Source organism: Vigna umbellata, chromosome 5 (assembly GCF_029865625.1).
Source record: "Vigna umbellata cultivar VRB3 chromosome 5, Vumbellata_1.0, whole genome shotgun sequence".
Lineage (NCBI taxonomy): Eukaryota > Viridiplantae > Streptophyta > Magnoliopsida > Fabales > Fabaceae > Vigna > Vigna umbellata.
In genome coordinates, this window is record NC_142169.1 from 9,843,048 (window position 1) to 9,864,110 (window position 21,063).

The 21,063-nt window shown below is 36.9% G+C and overlaps 1 protein-coding gene across 3 annotated transcripts; it reads right to left on the minus strand.

Annotated features, from left to right (window-relative positions):
- Window positions 1-1,851: 1,851 nt before the first annotated feature.
- Window positions 1,852-17,488, minus strand: LOC124825710 (delta-1-pyrroline-5-carboxylate synthase-like). 3 transcript variants are annotated; one of them, XM_047298394.2, is made up of 20 exons: window positions 17,336-17,488; window positions 16,848-16,919; window positions 15,634-15,737; window positions 15,181-15,283; window positions 14,876-15,037; window positions 14,471-14,748; window positions 13,784-13,934; window positions 13,538-13,702; window positions 13,295-13,372; window positions 13,022-13,111; window positions 12,767-12,853; window positions 12,060-12,146; window positions 11,896-11,992; window positions 11,711-11,814; window positions 11,485-11,560; window positions 10,978-11,128; window positions 10,817-10,885; window positions 2,493-2,559; window positions 2,335-2,405; window positions 1,852-2,139 (listed from the first exon to the last, which is right to left on the minus strand). In XM_047298394.2, the coding sequence occupies exons 1-20, from the start codon at window positions 17,384-17,386 to the stop codon at window positions 2,058-2,060; spliced, it is 2,145 nt and encodes a 714-aa protein (XP_047154350.2). In that variant the 5' UTR covers window positions 17,387-17,488; the 3' UTR covers window positions 1,852-2,057. The 3 variants fall into 3 exon arrangements, with proteins under 3 accessions (XP_047154350.2, XP_047154348.2, XP_047154349.2); XM_047298392.2 differs by having other exon boundaries at window positions 14,471-14,766; XM_047298393.2 differs by having other exon boundaries at window positions 13,538-13,934.
- Between the last annotated feature and the right edge of the window lie 3,575 nt (window positions 17,489-21,063).

Sequence of the window (21,063 nt, forward strand, 5' to 3'; positions counted from 1 at the left end):
CGGCGGGATGGTAGTGTGCAAAACACAGTAAAAGTAAAAAGCAGAGATTGGAAAATTGACTGAAAACATAAGATGATGAGAAAATATTTTTCAACTGTCTGTTTTTTTTTTATTTTTTAAAAACACTTTTTTGGAAAGCAATTTTTAAAAAATGAATAGATTTGGGATGAGAAATTGACTCTTGAGTAAATGAAAATATATGAGAAAAAAATCTCAACACTATTTCTACTTTTTTAGGTTTCCAAAACAGTTATTTTGGAAACATTGCAAAATTTTGATAGAGTTAGGAGAGAATTTCATGTTGGATTACTATGGAAACATTAAGATTATACCTATGGTTGTACAAAAACTACTCAGCTCCACTAGGCTGCCCCTAGAATTTAGGATGAGAATTTGATCGTTGAGAAGTCTATAGTTGTCTCAGAAAACAAAAAGAAAGGAATTAAACACAGCCAGAGTATTTTTCATTCTGTTATGCAGTTCTATGCTACAATAATAAGCTTCAACCTTCGATGTTATTCTTTATTGTATTAATTATTGTTTGACCTCGTGAATATTTTTGTTTTCTTATTACATATTTACGTGCTGCACTGCATACCAATTTTATTAAAAAGAATTATTGAGGAAAAAAATCAATTTTGATTGAAAAACTACACTTAACGCCTTTAAAAAAAACAGATTCACATACAAAAAAAAAAATAAAAACTTCCAATATTCAAAGCAAGGAGAAGTTTTATATTGGCTAGTTTTTAAACTATCCCTGTATAAATCCAATATCCACCGTGGCATTGTCAACTCACACAAGGTTAATTGCAATAACTCTTTTCTTCGCAGCAATCTAATTTCCAAATCTTGCCAAACGATCTAACACGGTTCCATCAAATAATATCTGGCTCAAAAACACTACGTCCATCTTCAATCTAACACATTATTCAGGGTTACTTTTTATATTTTTATCATTTCAATGATTAGAAAATCTACGTTCATTTCTAGAAGAAAAGTTGTAGCTGTATCAAACAAGCTCTCTTTATAGATTCCACGGAGCATATTGTTTAGTCAGACTATGAACATTTTGGACAATACCTTTGGTCAAAAGAACCTGAAAACGCTCTTGTGCAACTAGCCAACTACTTATACGTTTTATATGGGCACAAGAGAACAAATTCCATGGAAATCAATCTTCAAAAATAATAATGCAACTGCGTCATCAAGTTGCTTATCTCTTGAAAAAAAACGTCAAACAATATATTGCAGCTAAGGAGGCTAGAGTCTTGAGCCCCATCAAGCATCTCATCAATGAGATCGAACATACGATTCCCTTTGTTTGCAGAAGCCATCGAAAAAATTATTGCACTTTACAGTATTAGGAATTATATTTCCTTGATTTGAGTGCCACACGCACATTTTTGTCCAATTATCAACTAATCACTACGCCATTTCAACTCTTAACTATTTTACTTAAAAAAATCCATCTCTGTTAAAGCGTTCTAAGTAACATGAGGCTTCTTACCTATTCAAATCATCATATAAGAACATTTTGAGCTTCTCTGGCCCTTCTTCATGTTAAGGTGGTTTATTAGTTTGGATCGATATTTTCTTGATGCACGTTCAGAAATTGAGAGTTGCGTCTTTTAATTCATCCACATTGTAATCTAAACTTTGTAGTGCAGAACCCTTAAGTCACAGCAATGTTTATTAATAATGTAAGTTAGAGTATCTAGAAGAACATAATTAAGCAACTTCAGAAGGTTATATTGCTGTTCAAAACCATAAATTTATAATCCTATTTGTCACTGCATTGCTGTTTCACAATCTCAAGCAGTAATTTAGTAAAAAAAAATCCCGAGTACATAGCCTAATCATTCGTGCAGTTAATTTATTTCCCCTAAGCATGTTCCAGATAAGAAAAAAAAATCTGGGAAGGGGTAAATGGAAGTCAAAATACACATTGCACGGACGGCAGCAAAAACTTCTGTACGAGAAAAATATAACAGAAAAATTTCTGCTGGTTTAATGAGGTGAATGGCGATAATCCTTACCAATCTCTAGCTGCGCATTTATGCTTTTACTGGTAGATTCTTGTGCGTATAGGTGATCCCTCGATCACCATTTACAACATGCCCGCTTCCTCTCAATATCCTGCATTATATAGTGCATGATTTAGTCTAGCTTAATTTAATTCAGTAGAAAATTAACGTAAAAATAAAAACTTAGAAATGTGTACATTCAAGAATAATTTCTGGCAAATTCATGAATAATTGAAGATGTTTGTACAGTTGACGTGAACTTTCTTAGAATAGAAGAAAAAACATAAGGCACAGAAGAATTCCGTACCATCTATTTGTTAACAACCCTTCAACTCCGACAGGACCTCTGGCATGAATTCGGCTTGTGCTTATTCCAACCTGATCAACAATAAAACCAGGAATACAAGAGAGAATATGAATGACTATGCCGCTGTTGTTAGAGTATGCTGATGGAAAGTACATTACCTCTGCACCAAGGCCAAATCGAGCTCCATCACAAAACCTTGTACTTGCATTGTGGAATACAGCAGCACTGTTTATGCACCAGGAAAAAATGTATATTCCTCAGTCAGCAACATCAAGTCCATAACTAGACTAATTCATAATTCATAGAATAGTTATGAATAAAATCACAACGATGCATTTATTCTATTTGATCACATGCATCCTGACGTGATAAAAACTGTTCGAAAAGTCCAATAATTGGTAGAAATTAACAAACTTATAACCGTAATGTTTTTTGTTAAAGGTGGTATCATCGTTTTTTATATTAATTTGCTTATGACATAGGAGTCTTCTCAAGGTCTTCTCTTCTTATGATAAATGGCGGTACAAATAAAATGCTCCGCTAGAGTGACCCATCAAAGAAACATTCTCAAGTTCTAATATTTCTTTGAGATGTTTTTTCAATACTCCAATATCTTAAGCAATTCAAACTTGGCTTTCAGAAGTGCCTTCATTATTATATATGCTGATTGATTTTTAGAGCTGCAATGCTCCTCCCAATCATAATCTTCATTGTGATCATCACGATCATCGTCTTCATTTTCATTGTTATCCTTGTCACCTTCATTGTCATCCTCACCATTTTCATTGTTGTAGTCGTCATCATCATCTTCTTGACATTTTTGTTAAAAACATGCGAGCTAGTGAAGTTCAATCCCTTGTTTCCTTGAACTGATTCCCCTCCAAACCATCTAGCTTTCCTTTCCTTATTCTTTGATTTTTTGTTCAAGGTGAATGATTTTAGCATTGAATTGTTCATTTTGCTTCTTTAGATCTTCAACAAGATTTGTTGCTTCACAATAACAAACTGAAAAGAGCTAATTTTCATGTCATTCTTTTGCATCGCCTCAGCAATGTTCTTTTGCCGCAAATCATTAAGGGTCTTATTCTTCTTTCTATTCCTTTTTGAGCTGCGCATGCTTTACTTTTATAGATTCCATGTCACGACTTGTATTAGAGTTCTTGACCTTCAATCTGTTGTAATTCTAAGCTCAAATATTTCACAATGGAATAATTTGAGTGGCAAGTCTTTTGTGCCACAGATGTGAGTTTTCCGCCTTGGTTGCAAAGGCTTGCTCCTATTTATTCTTCCCTTCAACCAGAAAACATTTATCTTTCATTTAGATGGGTAAAATATTTTACACTTCATTTTTAAAAAAATTAGAGAATAGTTTTTCTCTATCATCTTTCCCACACTCAACATACTCTGACTTAGTTTGGGTGCAAAAACATCTTAAATAAATTAGTACTTGAGAGAGTCTTAACATACACAACTCCTTTACCTTTCAGCACTATGTTTCTTTCATTTTCCTATAATGACTTTGGATATGTATGTCTTCCCTAGCTCTTTAAAAATGCTCGTATTATGGGACACGTGGATTGTGCATTCACTCTCTATCAACTAATTTCCTCTGCTCTTACTTCCTGAGTAGCGACTTGCAACAAAAAGTTGCTCCTCTGTCTAGTGGTGTGTAGGACAATCTAAGCAGTTTGTCCTTGTTGGTTTTGTCGGTTTTTATAAACCCAAGTTGGTTACAGACTCCCCTGACATCTAGTTCGAACCAACAAAACTTTTTAGTATGGTTTTTCTTTTTGGAGTAGGAGTAAGGAGGAAACTTTTTCCAACTTTTACCCTTGTTGTTTTGTTCCTCAAACTTCTCCTTTTTATCACCAACAACTTTTCCATTTTTGAACTTTACCTCTGGTTTGTGCTTCTAGGGTACCTTCCATACTCTCCTCCATTGTGAAAGATTGTCTGTGCTCAATGGCTTGTAGAGAATTCATCATTTTCGTCAAATTCTTGTTCCCTTCTAGAGAGGAGATTATTGATTCAAACCTCTCAAGAAGACAAGCTAAGATTTTCTCCGCCACACATTGATCACTCAGTTCTTCTCTAAACAACCACATATGTGTGACCACCTTTAAAAGTCGATCAAGAAACTCTGACAAATTCATTACCATTCATTTTGACAACTTTAAACTCTACACATATTTAGAAGCTATATCCTCTTCGTTCTATCACTCCACCTTGAACTGGTCCTAAGCTTCCTTTGTCATCATATATATATTTGTGTTTGTTTTTCATGTTTTGAATTAATTTTGACAAACTTGTTATAACTTGATTTAATCGTCCATTAATTCTTTTACAAAAATTATGATATTTTTTAATTAAATTGATACTTGAAAATTAAAATTTTTAATAAAAAAAACATTTTCAAAATTTTGATCAATTAACCCAATCTAATCTAATTCACTTAAAAGTGAGTTGGATTGAGTTTAGCATAAAAAATGCAGAAACCTAACCCAGTCCTATTAGATATTTTCCTAGTGGGTTGGGTAATGGGTTTACACAAAACTTACTGAAGCCAACCTCTGAACATGTTAGGGATTCGGGAAGGAATTCCTAACAAGCTCTCTCTCTATCTCAAACACAACAATCAAGAACTTGTAAAGAAGAAATAGTATGAATAGTATTCACAACAATGAATCAAGAATACACTGTATCTTAGGAGCTTAACCTCCTCCACCTGGTGCTAAGACCGGTCAACACATACAAACTACTCAACTAACTAACTGAAACACTAAAGGGTCCTAATATATAGGCCCTTTCCTGCCCCCTCACTTAACTGATTAGCAATTAAGTGTTATGTTTCCCCTTCCTCCTCTCATAGACTCTCCACGTCCTAACATCACTCCCCCCTTGAAGATTAACCTTGTCCCCAAGGTTAAAGTCGGGAAACTGCTCCTGCATCACCACCCGATCTTCCCATGTAGCATTCTCCACTCCTCCATTCTGCCACTCAATTAATACTTGCTCGCGTGGGTTCCCTTCATGTTGCTGAACCCGTCTAGTGATCACCCTGCTTGGCCAACATGTGGGTCCATTTACTTGTAAATCAGCAGGCAATTCTTTCTCCACTTGCTTCGTTCCTATTGCCAGTTTCAGTTGGGACACGTGGAACATGGGATGGATTCTAGCATTCTCTGGTAATTGTAGTTTAAACGCCACCTCTCCTATCTTCTGAATTACCTTAAATGGCCCGTAATATCGCGCTGCCAACTTTGGGTGTAGTCTTACCGGCATAGAAGTTTGTCGGTGTGGCCTGATTTTTAAATGCACCCAATCGTCCACCTTGATGGATACTGGTCTCCTCTTACGATTTGCTTGCTTCACCATCATGTCTTGCGCCCTTGCCAAATGGAAACGGAGTTGCTGCAATGCTTCATCCCTCGTCTGCATCTCTTGTGCAACTGCTTCCACCATGGTCTCCCCAAGGATGAATCTGGTTAATGCTGGTGGCACCCTGCCATAAACTACTTCAAACAACGTACACTTGGCCGACCCTTGATAGCTGGTGTTATACCAGTACTCGGCCCAGGGAAGGATGGTACACCAGCTCTTTGGCTGCTCCAAACAGAAACAACGTAAATACCCCTCTAGTACGCGATTAAGTGCCTCAGTCTGCCCATCGGTCTCGGGGTGGTAGGCAGTACTCATCTGGAGACGGGTCCCCTACAGCTTGAACATTTCTTTCCAGAAGATGCTGAGGAATAAAGGGTCACGATCACTTACTATCGTTTTTTGCACCCCGTGCAACTTGACGACCTCCTTCACAAATGCTTCAGCTACAGTCCGCGCGTGTATGGGTGTTTGAGGGGAAGGAAATGACCATACTTGCTTAAACGGTCCACTACCACGAGTATGACGTCATTCCCTCTTGACTTCGGTAATCTTACAATAAAATCCATACTGATGTCTTCCCAAATTGCTTGGGGAATTGATAATGGTTGCAGAAGACCTTGGGGAGAAGCTGCAAGATACTTATGCTGTTGGCACACTAGGCATCGAGCCACATACTCCGTTACGCTCCTCTTCATTCCAAGCCAGAATAACGATTGGGCCATTCTCCTATAAGTTCGGTATACCCCAGAATGCCCCCCTGTCGGGGTGGTATGAAATTCAGTGAGCAATTTTGGAATCCATTCCGATTTAGCTGCTAGGACCAGTCGGCCTTTGTAATGTAGACGCCCGTGCTCCATCGTATACGCAGGGTGCATGTTCGAGTCCTTGGTAATGTCCTCCTTGATCTTCTGCAATTCGGCGTCTTCCTCTACTTCCCTTATTACATCTTGGAAATCACGCTAGTACGGTCGCACTACCCCCATTAATTCAGCCTCCACCTCCTCTCCGTTTGGGTCACCCTCTTCAACCAGCTCTTCCCCTTCTCTACGTGATAACGCATCGACTACCCTGTTCGTGGCCCTTATTCGGTATACTATGTCGAAGTCATAGCCAAGCAACTTGGCTATCCAGTGCTGTTGGGCCTACATCGTCACTCTCTGTTCCAGCAAGAACCGTAAGCTCTTCTGGTCTGTATACACCACAAATTTCCACCCCAGCAAGTAGGGTCGCCAGTGTTGCACTGCCATCGCCACCGCCATGAGCTCTTTTTCGTATATTGATTTCCCAATATTCGCACCCGACAATGCTTTGCTGTAATAAGCTATCGGTCTTCTTCCCTGTGACAACACCGCCCCAAGTCCTCCGCCAGACGCTTCACTAACAGCTGCGTAAAATCCGATAATGCCAGCACTGGCGCCGTCGTCACAGCTTTCTTCAGCCTCTCCATTGCTTCCCTGGTAGCCTCGGTCCACACAAATTTTCCCTTTTTCAACATCTCTGTAAGGGGTTTCGCTATTTTTCCGTAGTCCCGGACGAACCTTCGATAATACCCGGTCAAACCCAAAAACCCTCGTAATGCCTTCAGTGTTTTGGGTTCTCCCCATGCGACGACCACCCCTACCTTTTCTTTATCCATCTTGACCCCTTCCTCCGTGATGACGTGCCCCAGATATCAGATTGACCTCTTCCCGAACTCATTCTTCTTTTTGTTGGCTACCCAGTTCTGTTGTTGCAGTCGGTCTATCACTTGCTTCACATGTTCCATATGTTCCGCCCACGTCGTGCTGTAGATGAGGATGTCGTTAAAGAAGACGAGCACGAACCTTCGTAGGTATGGCCTGAATAGGTCATTCATGGCATTTTGGAAAGTGGCGGGGGCATTGGTGAGGCCGAACGACATTGGAAAGTGCCCCGAGTGCGTTCGAAACGCCGTTTTCTGAACGTCCGCTTCGTCCATCCTAATCTGGTGGTAACCGACCTTGAGGTCCACCTTCGAGAAATATCGTGCGCCTTGGAGCTCGTCTAGCAGCTCTTCAATCACTGGGATCGGAAACTTGTTAGGGACGGTGGCCCTGTTCAACGCTCGATAGTCTATACAAAACCTCCAGCTACCGTCTTTTTTTTTTACGAGGATGACAGGGCTGGAATAAGGGCTCACGCTCGGCCTTATAACTCCTGCATGCAGCATTTCCGACACCTGTCGTTCAATCTCTGCCTTCATGACGTGTGGATAGCGGTAGGGTCACACATTTATAGGGTTTGTGCCTTCTTTTAAGATAATCTGATGCTCCTCCTTTCTATTAGGTGGCAAGCCCTGGAGTTCCCGAAATACCCCTGTATAATGCCCTATAATTCCCTCCAACTCCTCCTTCTGTTCTTTTGTGATCTCTTCTTCCTCTCCCAGCTCACTCTCCACACTCTACACCAAGGCCCACGCGTCTATCTCGCTCAACTTTAACAATTTTTCCGGTTTGACCACCCTCCTCTCCAACGCCGGGTCGCCCTTAATGACTACCCTTTCCCCGGCATGCTTGAACGCCATGGTTGAATCTCGCCAGTTGAGTGTGATTTCCCCAAGCTTGGCCAGCCATTCGACCCCTAGGATCATGTCAACTCCTCCTAACTCGAAGAGGTAAAATCTCTCTTCGATTTCAACGCCCCCCATGCCTACTTTCACCTTTGGACAACATCCTCGGGTCTCCTTCTTGTGGCCGTCTCCCAAGCTCACCTGATAGGGTAGGGTGTCCTCTTGCTCGAGCTTTAGCTCTTCCACCAACCGCTTGCTTATGAAATTATGACTGGCACCACTGTTTAGGGTTTAGGGTTATGAAATTATGACTGGCACCACTGTCAACCAATACTAAGACGTTTCTTCCCTAGACTCTGCCCTGCAGTTTGAGCGTCTTAGGTTGAGTCAGCCCTCCGGCAGAAAACGCTGAAAGCTCCATGAATGGAGCCTCCGTTTCAGCCCCGATCCCCTCCGTATCTTCTTCTTCATCTTCCGCGAGCAGCACCACTCTCAAACTCTTTTCCGGGCACTGATGGCCAGGACTGAAAGGCCCTCCATAGCGGAAGCACTTCCCCTCCTCTCTCCACTTTAAAAATTCTGGATATGGCAGGTTATGAAAGTTTTTTCCCCGGTTGTCTCCTCCGTCGAAACTGCCACTTCTCTCCGGTCCATTCCTCGACGCTCCATCCTGTCTCACCGACCCCACACTCTCTGTCATAACGGCCCTCCCCGGCGTGCTCCTTTGCGCCTCGGTTCTTGCCACCACTGCTCCGCCGTTGGTGGATCGCCCCCATAAAGGCGGGTTCTTGGCCCTAGACCACCCCAGCAAACCCAGGCCACGAAGCGCCTCCTCAACGCCGCGCGCGATTCTCACTACCGTCATCAGGTCACGTGGGTCATGGGGCCTCAGTTGACACCTCAACTTCTCGCGCAGTAGTCCCGCCAAAAAATAACCCAGCAACTGATTATCGGAAAACTCCTTCGTCTGTCCAGCTAACGCTTCAAACTCCCTCACGTACTCCTCTACAGTGGACGTTTGTCTGATCGCCACCATTCTTTCAAAAATTCCGCCTCGGTGACGACTCTCGAAACGGATCAATAACACCTCCTTGAGGCCCTCCCACGTTCGGTTACTTGCCTTATCTTTCCAAAACTTGAACCAATATCCGGCGCTTCCCTCCATGCTAATATGCACCAGTTCAATCTTCTCCTCCTCTGCTACCTTTTGAATCTCGAAAAATTTCTTCGTCTTGCTGATCCAGTTCAAGGGGTCGGGTCCCTCGAAAATGGGTAATTCCACCCGTCGTCTCCAATTAGGTTAATTCCCCGATCTCTCCCCCTCACCATTTATGTTCCCATGATCAACGCGCTGGTTTCCACCATTATTGTTTACGGACCCTTGACTCCCATCGGAACCTTCCTCAGTTTGCTTGTTGCGCACACCATCACCCTTATCAGTTCTTGGATGTCCTTGTGCATTGCTATCGATTCTTGATGATTCGTTGTGGTCTCCGCCTTCAATCCTTCTAGCGACAATTCAAGATGTTCCATCTTCCCTTCAACCGCTTGCACTCTTCCGTCCATCACTTTCATTCTCCTCCGAACGTATCCGGCAGGTCAGACCACTTTGTTAGGGATTCGGGAAGGAATTCCTAACAAGCTCTCTCTCTATCTCAAACATAACAATCAAGAACTTGTAAAGAAGAAATAGTATGAAGGGTATTCACAACAATGAATCAAGAATACACTATATCTTAGGAGCTTAACCTCCTCCACCTGGTGCTAAGACCGGTCAACACATACAAACTACTCAACTAACTAACTGAAACACTAAAAGGTCCTAATATATAGGCCCTTTCCTGCCCCCTCACTTAACTGATTAGAAGTTAAGTGTTCTGTTTCCCCTTCCTCCTCTCCTAGACTCTCCACGTCCTAACAGAACAGCCCTAAGAAACATTCCCAAACTCTAACTTCTATTAATTATCAATCTACAGAACAAATGATAGGATCAAAGCCCTAGAGCATAAGTGAGGTAGAAATATCCATAACATGCTTATTACATTAATATTAGCATTTCTATGAATACAAATGAAACAACCAGCCACAACTAAACAGCCTCTGTAATGAAACAAAATATGTTCCTTTAATGGTTTAACAACTCTTCTTTTTCTTTTTTATAACAGAAAAATAGAAGTAGAGCAAAAGTGTAGTATAAATATCCATAACATGCTGGTTACATTATATACTACTAACATTTCTACTGATACAGATGAAACAAGCTACAAAAACTGATTTTGTAATGAGAAGACCTTCCATTGTTTTAAAAAAAGGTGACTTTATCCCAAAAATTTTAGAATATATAGATGGAACTAAAAAAACAATCATCAAATACAAAGAATTGTATGTATGGACTAATGTAATATCCAATATACTAGACAATGAAATTTTAGAAAGTGAAGAGGTTAGTGGTTCAGACAAATTACTGCAGGCATTGTAATTAAACTACCACACGATAGTGCCGCATTAGTATTTCTTGGAATTTGGCACTGGAAGCAAAGGACCAACAAGGTTGCTGGAAAAAAATATATTTACCTGTCAACCTGATTTAAGAAAGCTTCAGCAACTTCACAGTCTTCTGCAACAATGCATTCAGTATGTGCACTGCAGAGACAGGAAGGAAAGAAATAGATTTTTAACAAGGTTTGCAATATAGCGATTCAAAATGCAGATTCTGCAGGGGAACCCGAATTTACCTTCCATGTTGATGTATGTGGTCGATGGCAGCATATACATCATCTACAATTTCAACTGTACAAGCTAGTGAGCTATACTCCAGATGGTAAGAGTTTGTTCCATCAATATTTAACAAGGCACTGGCTCTTGGTCCACCATATACTTTAACGCCTGCAGATTCATTAAATCGCACTAGTCCTGTTATCCCTTTTGTGCATGTGGTCCAATTTAACAGCACAAAGCCATGTAAATTTTTAGAAAAAGAAACTATATTTAAATAAACAGAATGAAATTAATTTTTCACAAACTTGAAACTCATACCTCATAAGTCAGAACAAAATTATCAGCTTTGATAAATATGACAACAGTTTACCTTTTAATTGAAGTTTTCTTTTAATTAATCATTATACATATTTTCTCTTTCAATTTTAAATGCACTCTCTCTAACCTAAGAATGTATATAAAATCCAACTTGAATGTGCATGTTTTGTTCATCATAAGTTTATTCGCAACAACCAAGGTCAAACCTTCGCGTTGGAGTTCAGCAACAAGTTCAACAAGTCCACCATTGCTTGACAGATCTTCGTGTACAAGAAGGGTTTCCTAAGAACATCAGCACAGAATATTGTAATGAGCGGAGTCAATAGATCAAATTGCATAATGAAATGGCAAATGAAGAAAACTCAAACGGAAATATGAGGCAGATAAACATGCATTAGAGCAGACATTCCAAGGGATGTAAACTGTAATTACCATTGCATTGCAAGCCGCAGGGTAATCAGTCTTTGCATCCCTAATGATCTGCTTTGCCATATCGATATTTGCTGATTTGTCAACGTATACATGACATATTCCATCTGCATTTCAAAAATACCAACTTGATAAAATCTTACACTGTAACATTAATCAGAGATAGAAAACGCAAATACATATATTACCAGCATGACCAAGAACAGGAATCTTTGTTGCATCCTTGATTTGAGAAACAAGCTTATTACTGCCTCTAGGGACCACTAGATCTATCGTGTCATCAAGCTGTGGCAAAGTATAATTAGTTAGTTGAAATTCATTTCAGACAAATGAATTTAAGAATTTTAATTGCCTTGAGCAGATCTGGAATCTCTTCTCTTGAAGTCACAAGCCCAATGAGTGTGGCACCCACTGTATCTGGAATAGCCGAAGTAATAACCTACAATAATGATGAAAGTGAATATATAAACATTAATAAGCTAAAATTATGGAGAAATACTGGTTGAAAAGTCGTCTTAATTGGAGTCATCTCTAGTTTGCTTTAATTGTTGCCCCTTTGGGTTTGTCTTAATTACAACCTTAAATTTGCTAGATATGTTGCTTAAATATAACTATAAATCTTGAAAAACTATACTCTTGTAAGTCAGTTAGACATCTATTGTTAGGTCATCTGCATTTGCAAATTGTAGCACATCAAGTAGGTAGCCTTAGTTGGAAAGTCTTAATTGAGATTACCTTAGTTTGTCATGATTCTACTAGAAATATGGCTAAAATAAAACATAGAAAATTTGGATTACTCTCACTTTCTTAGTAATTTTCTAACTTAAACTAAGCCCTGGGCTTTTTAAATACTAAGAATACTATAGACGATAATTGGAGTAAGTCTCTCATCCACTATATAATTGATCTAATATAATGCTATTAAACTTGGTCAATCCTTACCTTAGGCCCTTTTGTTGAGTTAATTTAAGTTCTAAGTTAAAATTCTCCTAATAAAGTGGACAATTATTATTGACATCAATGAAATAAGAAAGGTCTATGATAATGAGTTGCACAAACCTTGTGTAAGATTGCATTTGATCGTTTGGCTTCCTTTCCTCCTTTAAGAAGTAAACCATTTCCACTTCGAATTGCCAATGCAGCTATCTATTAATCCATTTCAACAAAGATCAACATTTAATACACGAAACGAATTTTTAAGACTCACTTTACCAGTATCACTAGACATAAGTTTTAAATCTCTACTCATATCTCTGGCATTTTTATTGAAGATGTGCGATGAATTATAATTGAGAAGGAATAGGGTCTCCTAACCTGAACAAGGGCATCCGGTCGAGATTCAAATATAACCAGGAGAACACCTAAAGGACATGATATTTTTTCCAGGACGAGTTTGTCTGCAAGCTGGACACAGAGAAGTAATCAGAATTTCAAATATGAATGTTGAGCTGTAGGATGCATGTTCTAATAACATTTTTTAGAATTTGCTATTGGATAAATACAAAAGTTAATACGTCTAAACAACACAGAACCAATTTCAAGTTGTTACTTATGTATTGTATTAAAATAATTATAAGGGGCTTTGACCTCAGTTCTCTTTAAAATCTGACCAATGGGTTCTTCCATGTTAGCCAGAAGGCGAACAGACTTTACAAGACTAGAGATCTGAAAAATACAAAATATAAGGTCAAACAAAATCATGTTCTATCAAAGAGAAAACTTCATGAAATCTGATTTCAAAAAGTTTGCAGCAGGTCCTATTTGACTTGACACTAGCAAAAAGCTGCGCAGGTTTTCTTTCAACTTTTCACTTCAGTATAAAGTCTCTACCTTCTCGGGTCTCAGGGTTAAACGTGATATGAGTGCTCTGTCATATCCGATCTCCTCTGCATCAGCAACATCAGCTCCATTCTCAAGCCTTATCGAACCTTCATTATTCTCTAATGCATCAGCTATTGCCAGCAATATTTTTCTTCTTTCTTCAGAATTTAGGAGCTGAAACCAGAAGCACCAATTATGTAATAAAACAAGACTACCAAACTGCCCTTCACATTTTATACATGTAATTTCACTCACCTGAAGTCGTCTAGAACTATGTCGTGCTGCAACTGCCATTTCATGAGCACTCACTTCCTTTATACTGGTCCACAAATGAGCATCTTTATGGAAGATAGTACCAATTCTTTCCCCTCGAAGTACTCTTATGATGTTGTCTGTAGCAAAGCCACTTCCATGGCGGTTGAAATGCAATTTGAAGTCAGCAAGAATGCAAAATTACACAAGCATGCTTGTGCCTAGGTGATCCATGAATGCATATTTCATACGTATACCGGTAAAAGAATGAAAATTATTCACAACATAATTATGATATCTTTTCGTCACTTGATCTTGAAACTAACAATGCCGTGGTTTTGTATGGTTTTTCTTCTTGTACTTACAAACAAGGGAAGTGAGTACGGAATGGACTTGTCAAATCAACTGGATGGATATCCTTAATGAAGTTTCACAACCAAGAAAGGGTAACAATTATTTACAAGACAGTTTGTTCCATTTTAATCACAATGCTTTGTTCACAATTGTATGATTCACAGGGAATTAATTAAGTAGTTTACAACTCTCTCCACTAGTGAAAGACTAGAAACAAATATAAATTAATCAAACCGTGTATGTCGGATTTTTAGTGAAACAAAAAGTAATTAGTTTTTGAGACAATATTTCCATATGCAGTCCAACATTTTCTTATATGAGTGAAATAGAAGGTACCTAGTAATAATGACAGGTGTGCCAGCAAAAGCAGCACAAACAGCCGCGTTAACTTTCGCAGTCATACCCCCTCTTCCGTATGTTGATTTTTCTCCGAAAGTAATTTCACTTTGATGCTTTTCTTTTACATATGTGTGAATTAACTTTGACTTAGGGTCAGACGGAGGGCCACTATAAAGACCCTCAACGTCACTCAATAGAACAAGGAGGTCAGCTTTAAGTTCTAGAGCCAATAGACCTGCCAAACTGTCATTGTCCCAGAAGATACCAGAAGAATCCTGCAGACAGTTCTTGCCCTTAAAAGTAGTCAAACGCACAAGACCAAGAAAATCAAACTAGTGTTTTTTTAAGGAAAAAAATAGTAAGGTTTCAGAAGGAAAATTTGTGTAAGGAAAAGCAGCATACCTCGTAGGACGCCTTCCTAGTACTAACGGCATCATTTTCATTGAAAATGGGGATAATCCTTAAATCTAATAATGCGCTCACAGTGTCTGACAATTGTTTTCTGAAAGCTGTATCCCTGAAGAACCCATCGTTTACAAGAAGTTGGGACGAAGTTACATCAAGCTGCACCAGGCAAATGACATATCACCATCCAATTAGAGGAAACAGTTAGATTAATAAAATACCTGTTATTGTATTATGGCAAAACATACAATACAAATTTATGATTCCGGAATATTGAATGCACAATTTAATTTTGTGCCAACCTGACTAAACATGATATCGTAGAGAGCCATGAGACTACTCTGCCCAACAGCTGCACATGCTTTCCCATCAAGGTCTCCTTGTGGATTTTGAAGATCCGAAAAGCTGCATACAAAATAAACCCTTTATTTCAGGCTCATTTTTTCCTTCCCACTCTCTCAAATTCTACCTAGTTCATATCGATCGAAACATGAAAAGGTTTACACAAGTTTCTTCTCAATGCCATACAATGCTCATGTAGCATTTACAAAAGAACAAACTACAAATGGAATGTTTTTAGAAACATAAACCAACATTTGTTTCTGCTTGATACAAGAACATAAATCGCCAAATACTTAACTTTTACCAAATTTTACAGACTTATGTAACTAAAGTATGCACTAGCTTTTAATGCAAAGCTCGATGCACGAATTTGAAAATTATGTTACCAACAACAAAAGACAAATTACAAAAACCTGCTATTGACCAATCTTCGATATCTTAGTCTTTGTCGGCCAAGACCAACTGCACCTGAAGTCACTAATATAACCTCATAATCCTTATCATTTAGCTCTTTAAGCTGCAGGAAACATAGCTTTCAGTTACTACAAAAACTGTATAATCAGAGAAAAACATCAAATATATGTAAACTTTGTTAGTGCTGATAATTTTACGTAGAAAAAACCGAACAAGGATTTAACCAGCTTCACTCCATCCATTCACCATTCATGTAATTTTTCATATTCAAATAAACTAACATACCCAATGCTTGAAGTAGAGGATGGTATTGTGCGTAAACAGGGGAAAACACTTAGGAATAAAATAATGGAATATTTTGCTGGATTTGGATATGGTATTTTGTGAATTTGTATTCTCTTCATTTTTTTTTTGTTTGACTACAAAATACATTATAATTTTCACATATGAATTTTTTAATATATTTCAATATATCAAAGTATATTTTAAAAATACAGAGAAACTGTACAAAAAAATTAGTATTAAATCTAAACTCCAATTTTGTTAAGGTTTAACCTACTTTCAGTTCCTGAATTATGTGACACATATTTTAACCTACACACATGTCAAATATATGGTGACTAAAATTGGTGGAGATAATAAAGAGACTTCAAATTTCAATTTGTGAGCTATCCAATAAGTGATACAAATTGAATTTATATTTAAATATGTTTTTAGCTAAATATGTGTTTTGATTTCGATTATTGCAAAAAAAAAATGTTTGCATTTAGAACCTCTCTAAAATTGAAAATAATTGTTTTTCAATATTATGTGTCACTTTTTTTTCTCAGATATTATGTGTCACTAGTTTAAGTGTTGAACCGAAAGTATTTATTCTAAACCATGTCTACTAAAGTTTTGTGATATGAGATTAAACAAAACTCCTTTAGAAAGAGAATTATTTTTATTTGTGGAGACTAAAATTAAAATTGATAGATTTTATAAAAGCTAAAAACAATAATTTGAAATTATCCAGAAAGTAAAATCCTAAGAAAATATTTCATAAAAATAAAAATAAAAAATCACTCATTTCACATCCATATATAAGCAATTTAATTTATATATGCTTACAATAGTACAGATTGTCATATATGTTTAAAAATAAAAATAAAAATAAAAAATCACTCATTTCACATTCATATATGCTATTTTCACAGTTTGGCAAGTGTTATACCTGTTCACAGAGAGCTCCAAGTCTTCCCAATGCTAATCTTCCATCACTACGAGTAACCACGGCTGTTCCAACCTTAGAAAATAACCGACAAAAATTAGTTTCGCTAATGACAATAACATACTAACATACTAACTAATTAACAAAAATACTAACCTAATTTCTAATGCAATGCTAACCTAATTTCTAACTGAAAAAAATTCCATTTATTGATCTCTTAATCAGTGATCGGCAGAACCATTAATTAATAACACAGCATGTATGCTTCCAAAATAGCAGCGATAAAGAATATAGATCTCGTTCCTTTTCATCTGTAAAATATGAAATGCATTACCATCCATCCTTCATGCATGCATCGTGACACAAACTAGAAAAGAGGAAGAACAGTTTTCTAGGTTTTCTTCATTCCATGCACGCGAAACAGATTAGATGAAGAGCGAACGTTGTTGTTGTGAAATATGTGATTAAATAGAGAGAGAGAAAAAAAAAACCTTGACGATAACTCGTTTGACACTTTTCACAAAAGCTCTGGTGGGATCCATTGACGAGGAAGAAGGTTGAGAAAGCGTCAAATTGTGAAGGAAGAGGAGAGAAAGGAAGATGAAGAAACAAAGTGAGGAGAGCGGTGTGGTGTTATTTTTGTTATGAATGAAGTTGTTAGAGTAAGAGATGAGAGAAATATACCAGGTGAATTTTAAAGAGAATAATGAGGTGAATTAATACAGAACTCAAAAAAAACAGAAAAAGAAATCTTTAGTTTTATTGTTTTAAAAATTAAATATATTAGTTTTATTATATTAAAATTTAAATTTATATTTATAGATACTGTTAAATATTATTCCAAAAGTTAGTTTTTCCACTTTTAGAAGATTATACATTTATTTATTAAAGTTTATATTTATATACATAACTTTAATTATTTAATATAAATTTACAAAATATCATCTCAAATTCTAACAGACTCACCAAAAGAGTCTTTTTCTGTATAGATCACGGATCCTCTTTTCTTGGAGCGGCGACAAAAAATCCGTGAAACTCCTGTTCCCAATCTATAGCCAACACTTGGTTGGATAGATTTATTGTGGTTTAGTGTGTCACACCCTCAACTTCCAAAATTAAATTCAAAATCAAGTTTATATATTTTTTAATTTCAGTTTTATAAACTTATTAATATTATTAATAAAAGAATTCATTATTTAATATTTTAGTAACTATTTTTTAAATTCAAATAAATATTTATAATAAAAAATTATTTTTCAATTTTATTATTTTTTGAATTTAAATAATTACTCATGATAAAAATTATTATGCGATAAAAAAATTCTATATTAAAATTATAAAAAAAATATTTTTATAATTATATTTTTATAAAAATTATTTTATAATTTACTTATATTTTTTATTTTAATAATTAAAAATTATTTTATAATTTAATAAAACTTTTGTTATAAGAAAAGGGAAACAACCATATAGTACATATGTTTATGAATTGGATTGTTTGATAATGTGATTTGGTGATTGTAACGTCCCAATTTAAGATGACACATGTAAGTAAAGAGAGTTCATTTAAAAAGAACATAACTCTTATATCATCGTAATATAGTGAACATTTAAAGTTTTATTCCATTATTATGAAATAAACAAAAATATGTAGGAATTATAATTATTCCAATTACACTCGTATTCTACAACATCAACATCATTAGCAACCTTTTCTGTAATATAATCTGTTTCCATATAAATATGATTATCGTAGGTGGAAAACACCAATGTAAGAGTGAGCTAAAAAAATAAACAACATATACTAATATGATTATCAACTACTGTCTAAGTTTATAACACCCTTACTCAAATAAAATTCACCACACAATAAAACATTATCAATCCATATTTCAATCCATACAAACAATGTTATCACTACTACCCACTATGTTTTCTTTCATACTCCATCCACTCGACCTATTTATCAAAACAGGATCCACTTACTAAAGTAGGACTTCCATGATCCTATTTATCAAAACAGAGCCTACTTTCCAAAGTAGGATTCTCTTGTTTATCAAAACAGGGCCCACACACCAAAAGATGATTTCTTCAATCATGTTTACCAAAATAGGCCCTACTTACTAAAGTAGCTCTCTCTTGTTTACCAAAACAAGACCCACTTACCAAAGTAGAACTTCCTCAATCCTGTTTACCAAAACAAGGCCTACTTATCAAAGTAGGACTCTCCTATTTATCAAAACAGGACCTATTTACCAAAGAAGGACTTCCACAATCCTAGTTACCAAAACAAGGCATGTTTACCAAAGTAGACTCTTTTGTTTACCAAAAGAGGGCCACCTACCAAAATAGGAATTTTTTAATCTTATTTACCAAAACAGGGCCTACTTACCAAAGTAGGACTCTCTTGTTTACCAAATCGAGGCCCATTTACCAAAGTAGAACTATCTAAATCTTATTTACAAAAACAGGGCCTACTTACCAAAGTATGACTCTCTTGTTTACCAAATACCCATTTACCAAAATAGGACTTCCTCGAGCACGCCACCATAAGTACATAAGAAATAACATTTTAACAATCATATGCAATCAACACTACACTATGGTTCATCATATAAACATCATAAGTCATTATCATCAATTCGTGGTTCCACTCCAAGGACTACATGACATAAAACTACCCAATCCATATAAAATAAATATGACCAAACCAAAAACTACATTTAATACACATAACACATGCGCAATGTCTCATGATATTTGGATAAAAACAAAGGTCGTACACATGATATTTGCCCTCACCTTCACGGCACACACATAACCAAAATATACATGAACTCATGCATAATTACTTAAACATAGATATTGAAGGCTAACTCCACTTACATCATGTTAAGAAATGGACTTAAGTCTAACTCAACCACACAAAATCGGCTTGTAAGGTGATGTTTGCACCCACTTATATATTATAAATTAGTCTTATCTCTAGGCAATGTAGGATTTCCAATACACCCCCTCACACGGTAAGAACTAGGGATTTTAATACAAGCATGGGTATAAGTTAGTAATTGAAATATTGAGTTAAGATTTATTTTAATACCAGGTGGATAATTAGAGTAGAATGTATGATAGTAAACGTCTTGTGTACATGCTTTCGGTGATGTCAAATAATTAATCATTTGATTTGATTGTTTAAGTGTTTGATAATCTGGAAAATTCTGGGGTTTCTTCTAGGCTATTGATTTGTGAATACTGTGTGGTTTTGGTTCGAATACAATATATGTGTAATTGGCAGAATGTGGTGGCTAGGATTTAATTGTGGCATATCATGTTTAAATTCGTATTTGGTGACTTAAGTTTTTTTTTTATAGCATCGTGTGTGTGAAATTAGGTTCTGAAAAATAATATTGGTATGTTTTGGTTGGCTGTTTGAATCTTGAAGTGCTGGAAATTTACATTTAATATTGTTTTGGGTTTAGATCTGAGTTAATCAATGATACAAGAAGGCCTATCACCATAGGACCCATCACAAGAGGGATGGCCAAAAAGATCCAAGATGAGTATTCTCCCCAAGGTCAAATACTATTTGCTATTTTTGGATGGAAAATTGGAGAACAAGAAAATGTTACAAATTTGCCAAAACATGGAGAAGGGTAAAGTGGACATTTCTACACAAGAAGGGGTGTGCTTATCCTTCTATGGGGCGACATTAGTAATTGTTTTTCCTCCACATGTAAAACTCATTTGTCACGTGCTTCATAAAGCTTTCTAGAAGCCACACATTTAGCACATGGGTAGTTATTAGCATTTCAGATCTGAAACGTGTAATATGCTTGCTTAAGCCTTGAGATTGATCTATAAAATCTCATAGGCAAAGCTTGTAGCTCACTTTTGGATTGTAGTAAAGAATTTCTGCTGAAATGTATAGCAAATTCCTTCTCCAAGAGTCACTTCTTAGCTTGATTTCCATTGCAACTTTCTTCCACTCTAGGAAGCCTTCTGAGTTGTGAATCACCTCTCAAAGCTAGCCTCCATCTCCACTCACCATAAACACCAACAATCCGCTGCCACACCTCCAAAGATCCTAGCCAATCTGATCCAGAAATTCCTCCAGAATCTGCAGTTGCTGCCGCCACTGTTCCCTTGGTTTCAGCTGCCTTCCAAGCCTCCATTCACCTCCAATCTCACGGCACATCTTCAATACATCCCCCTAGATGTA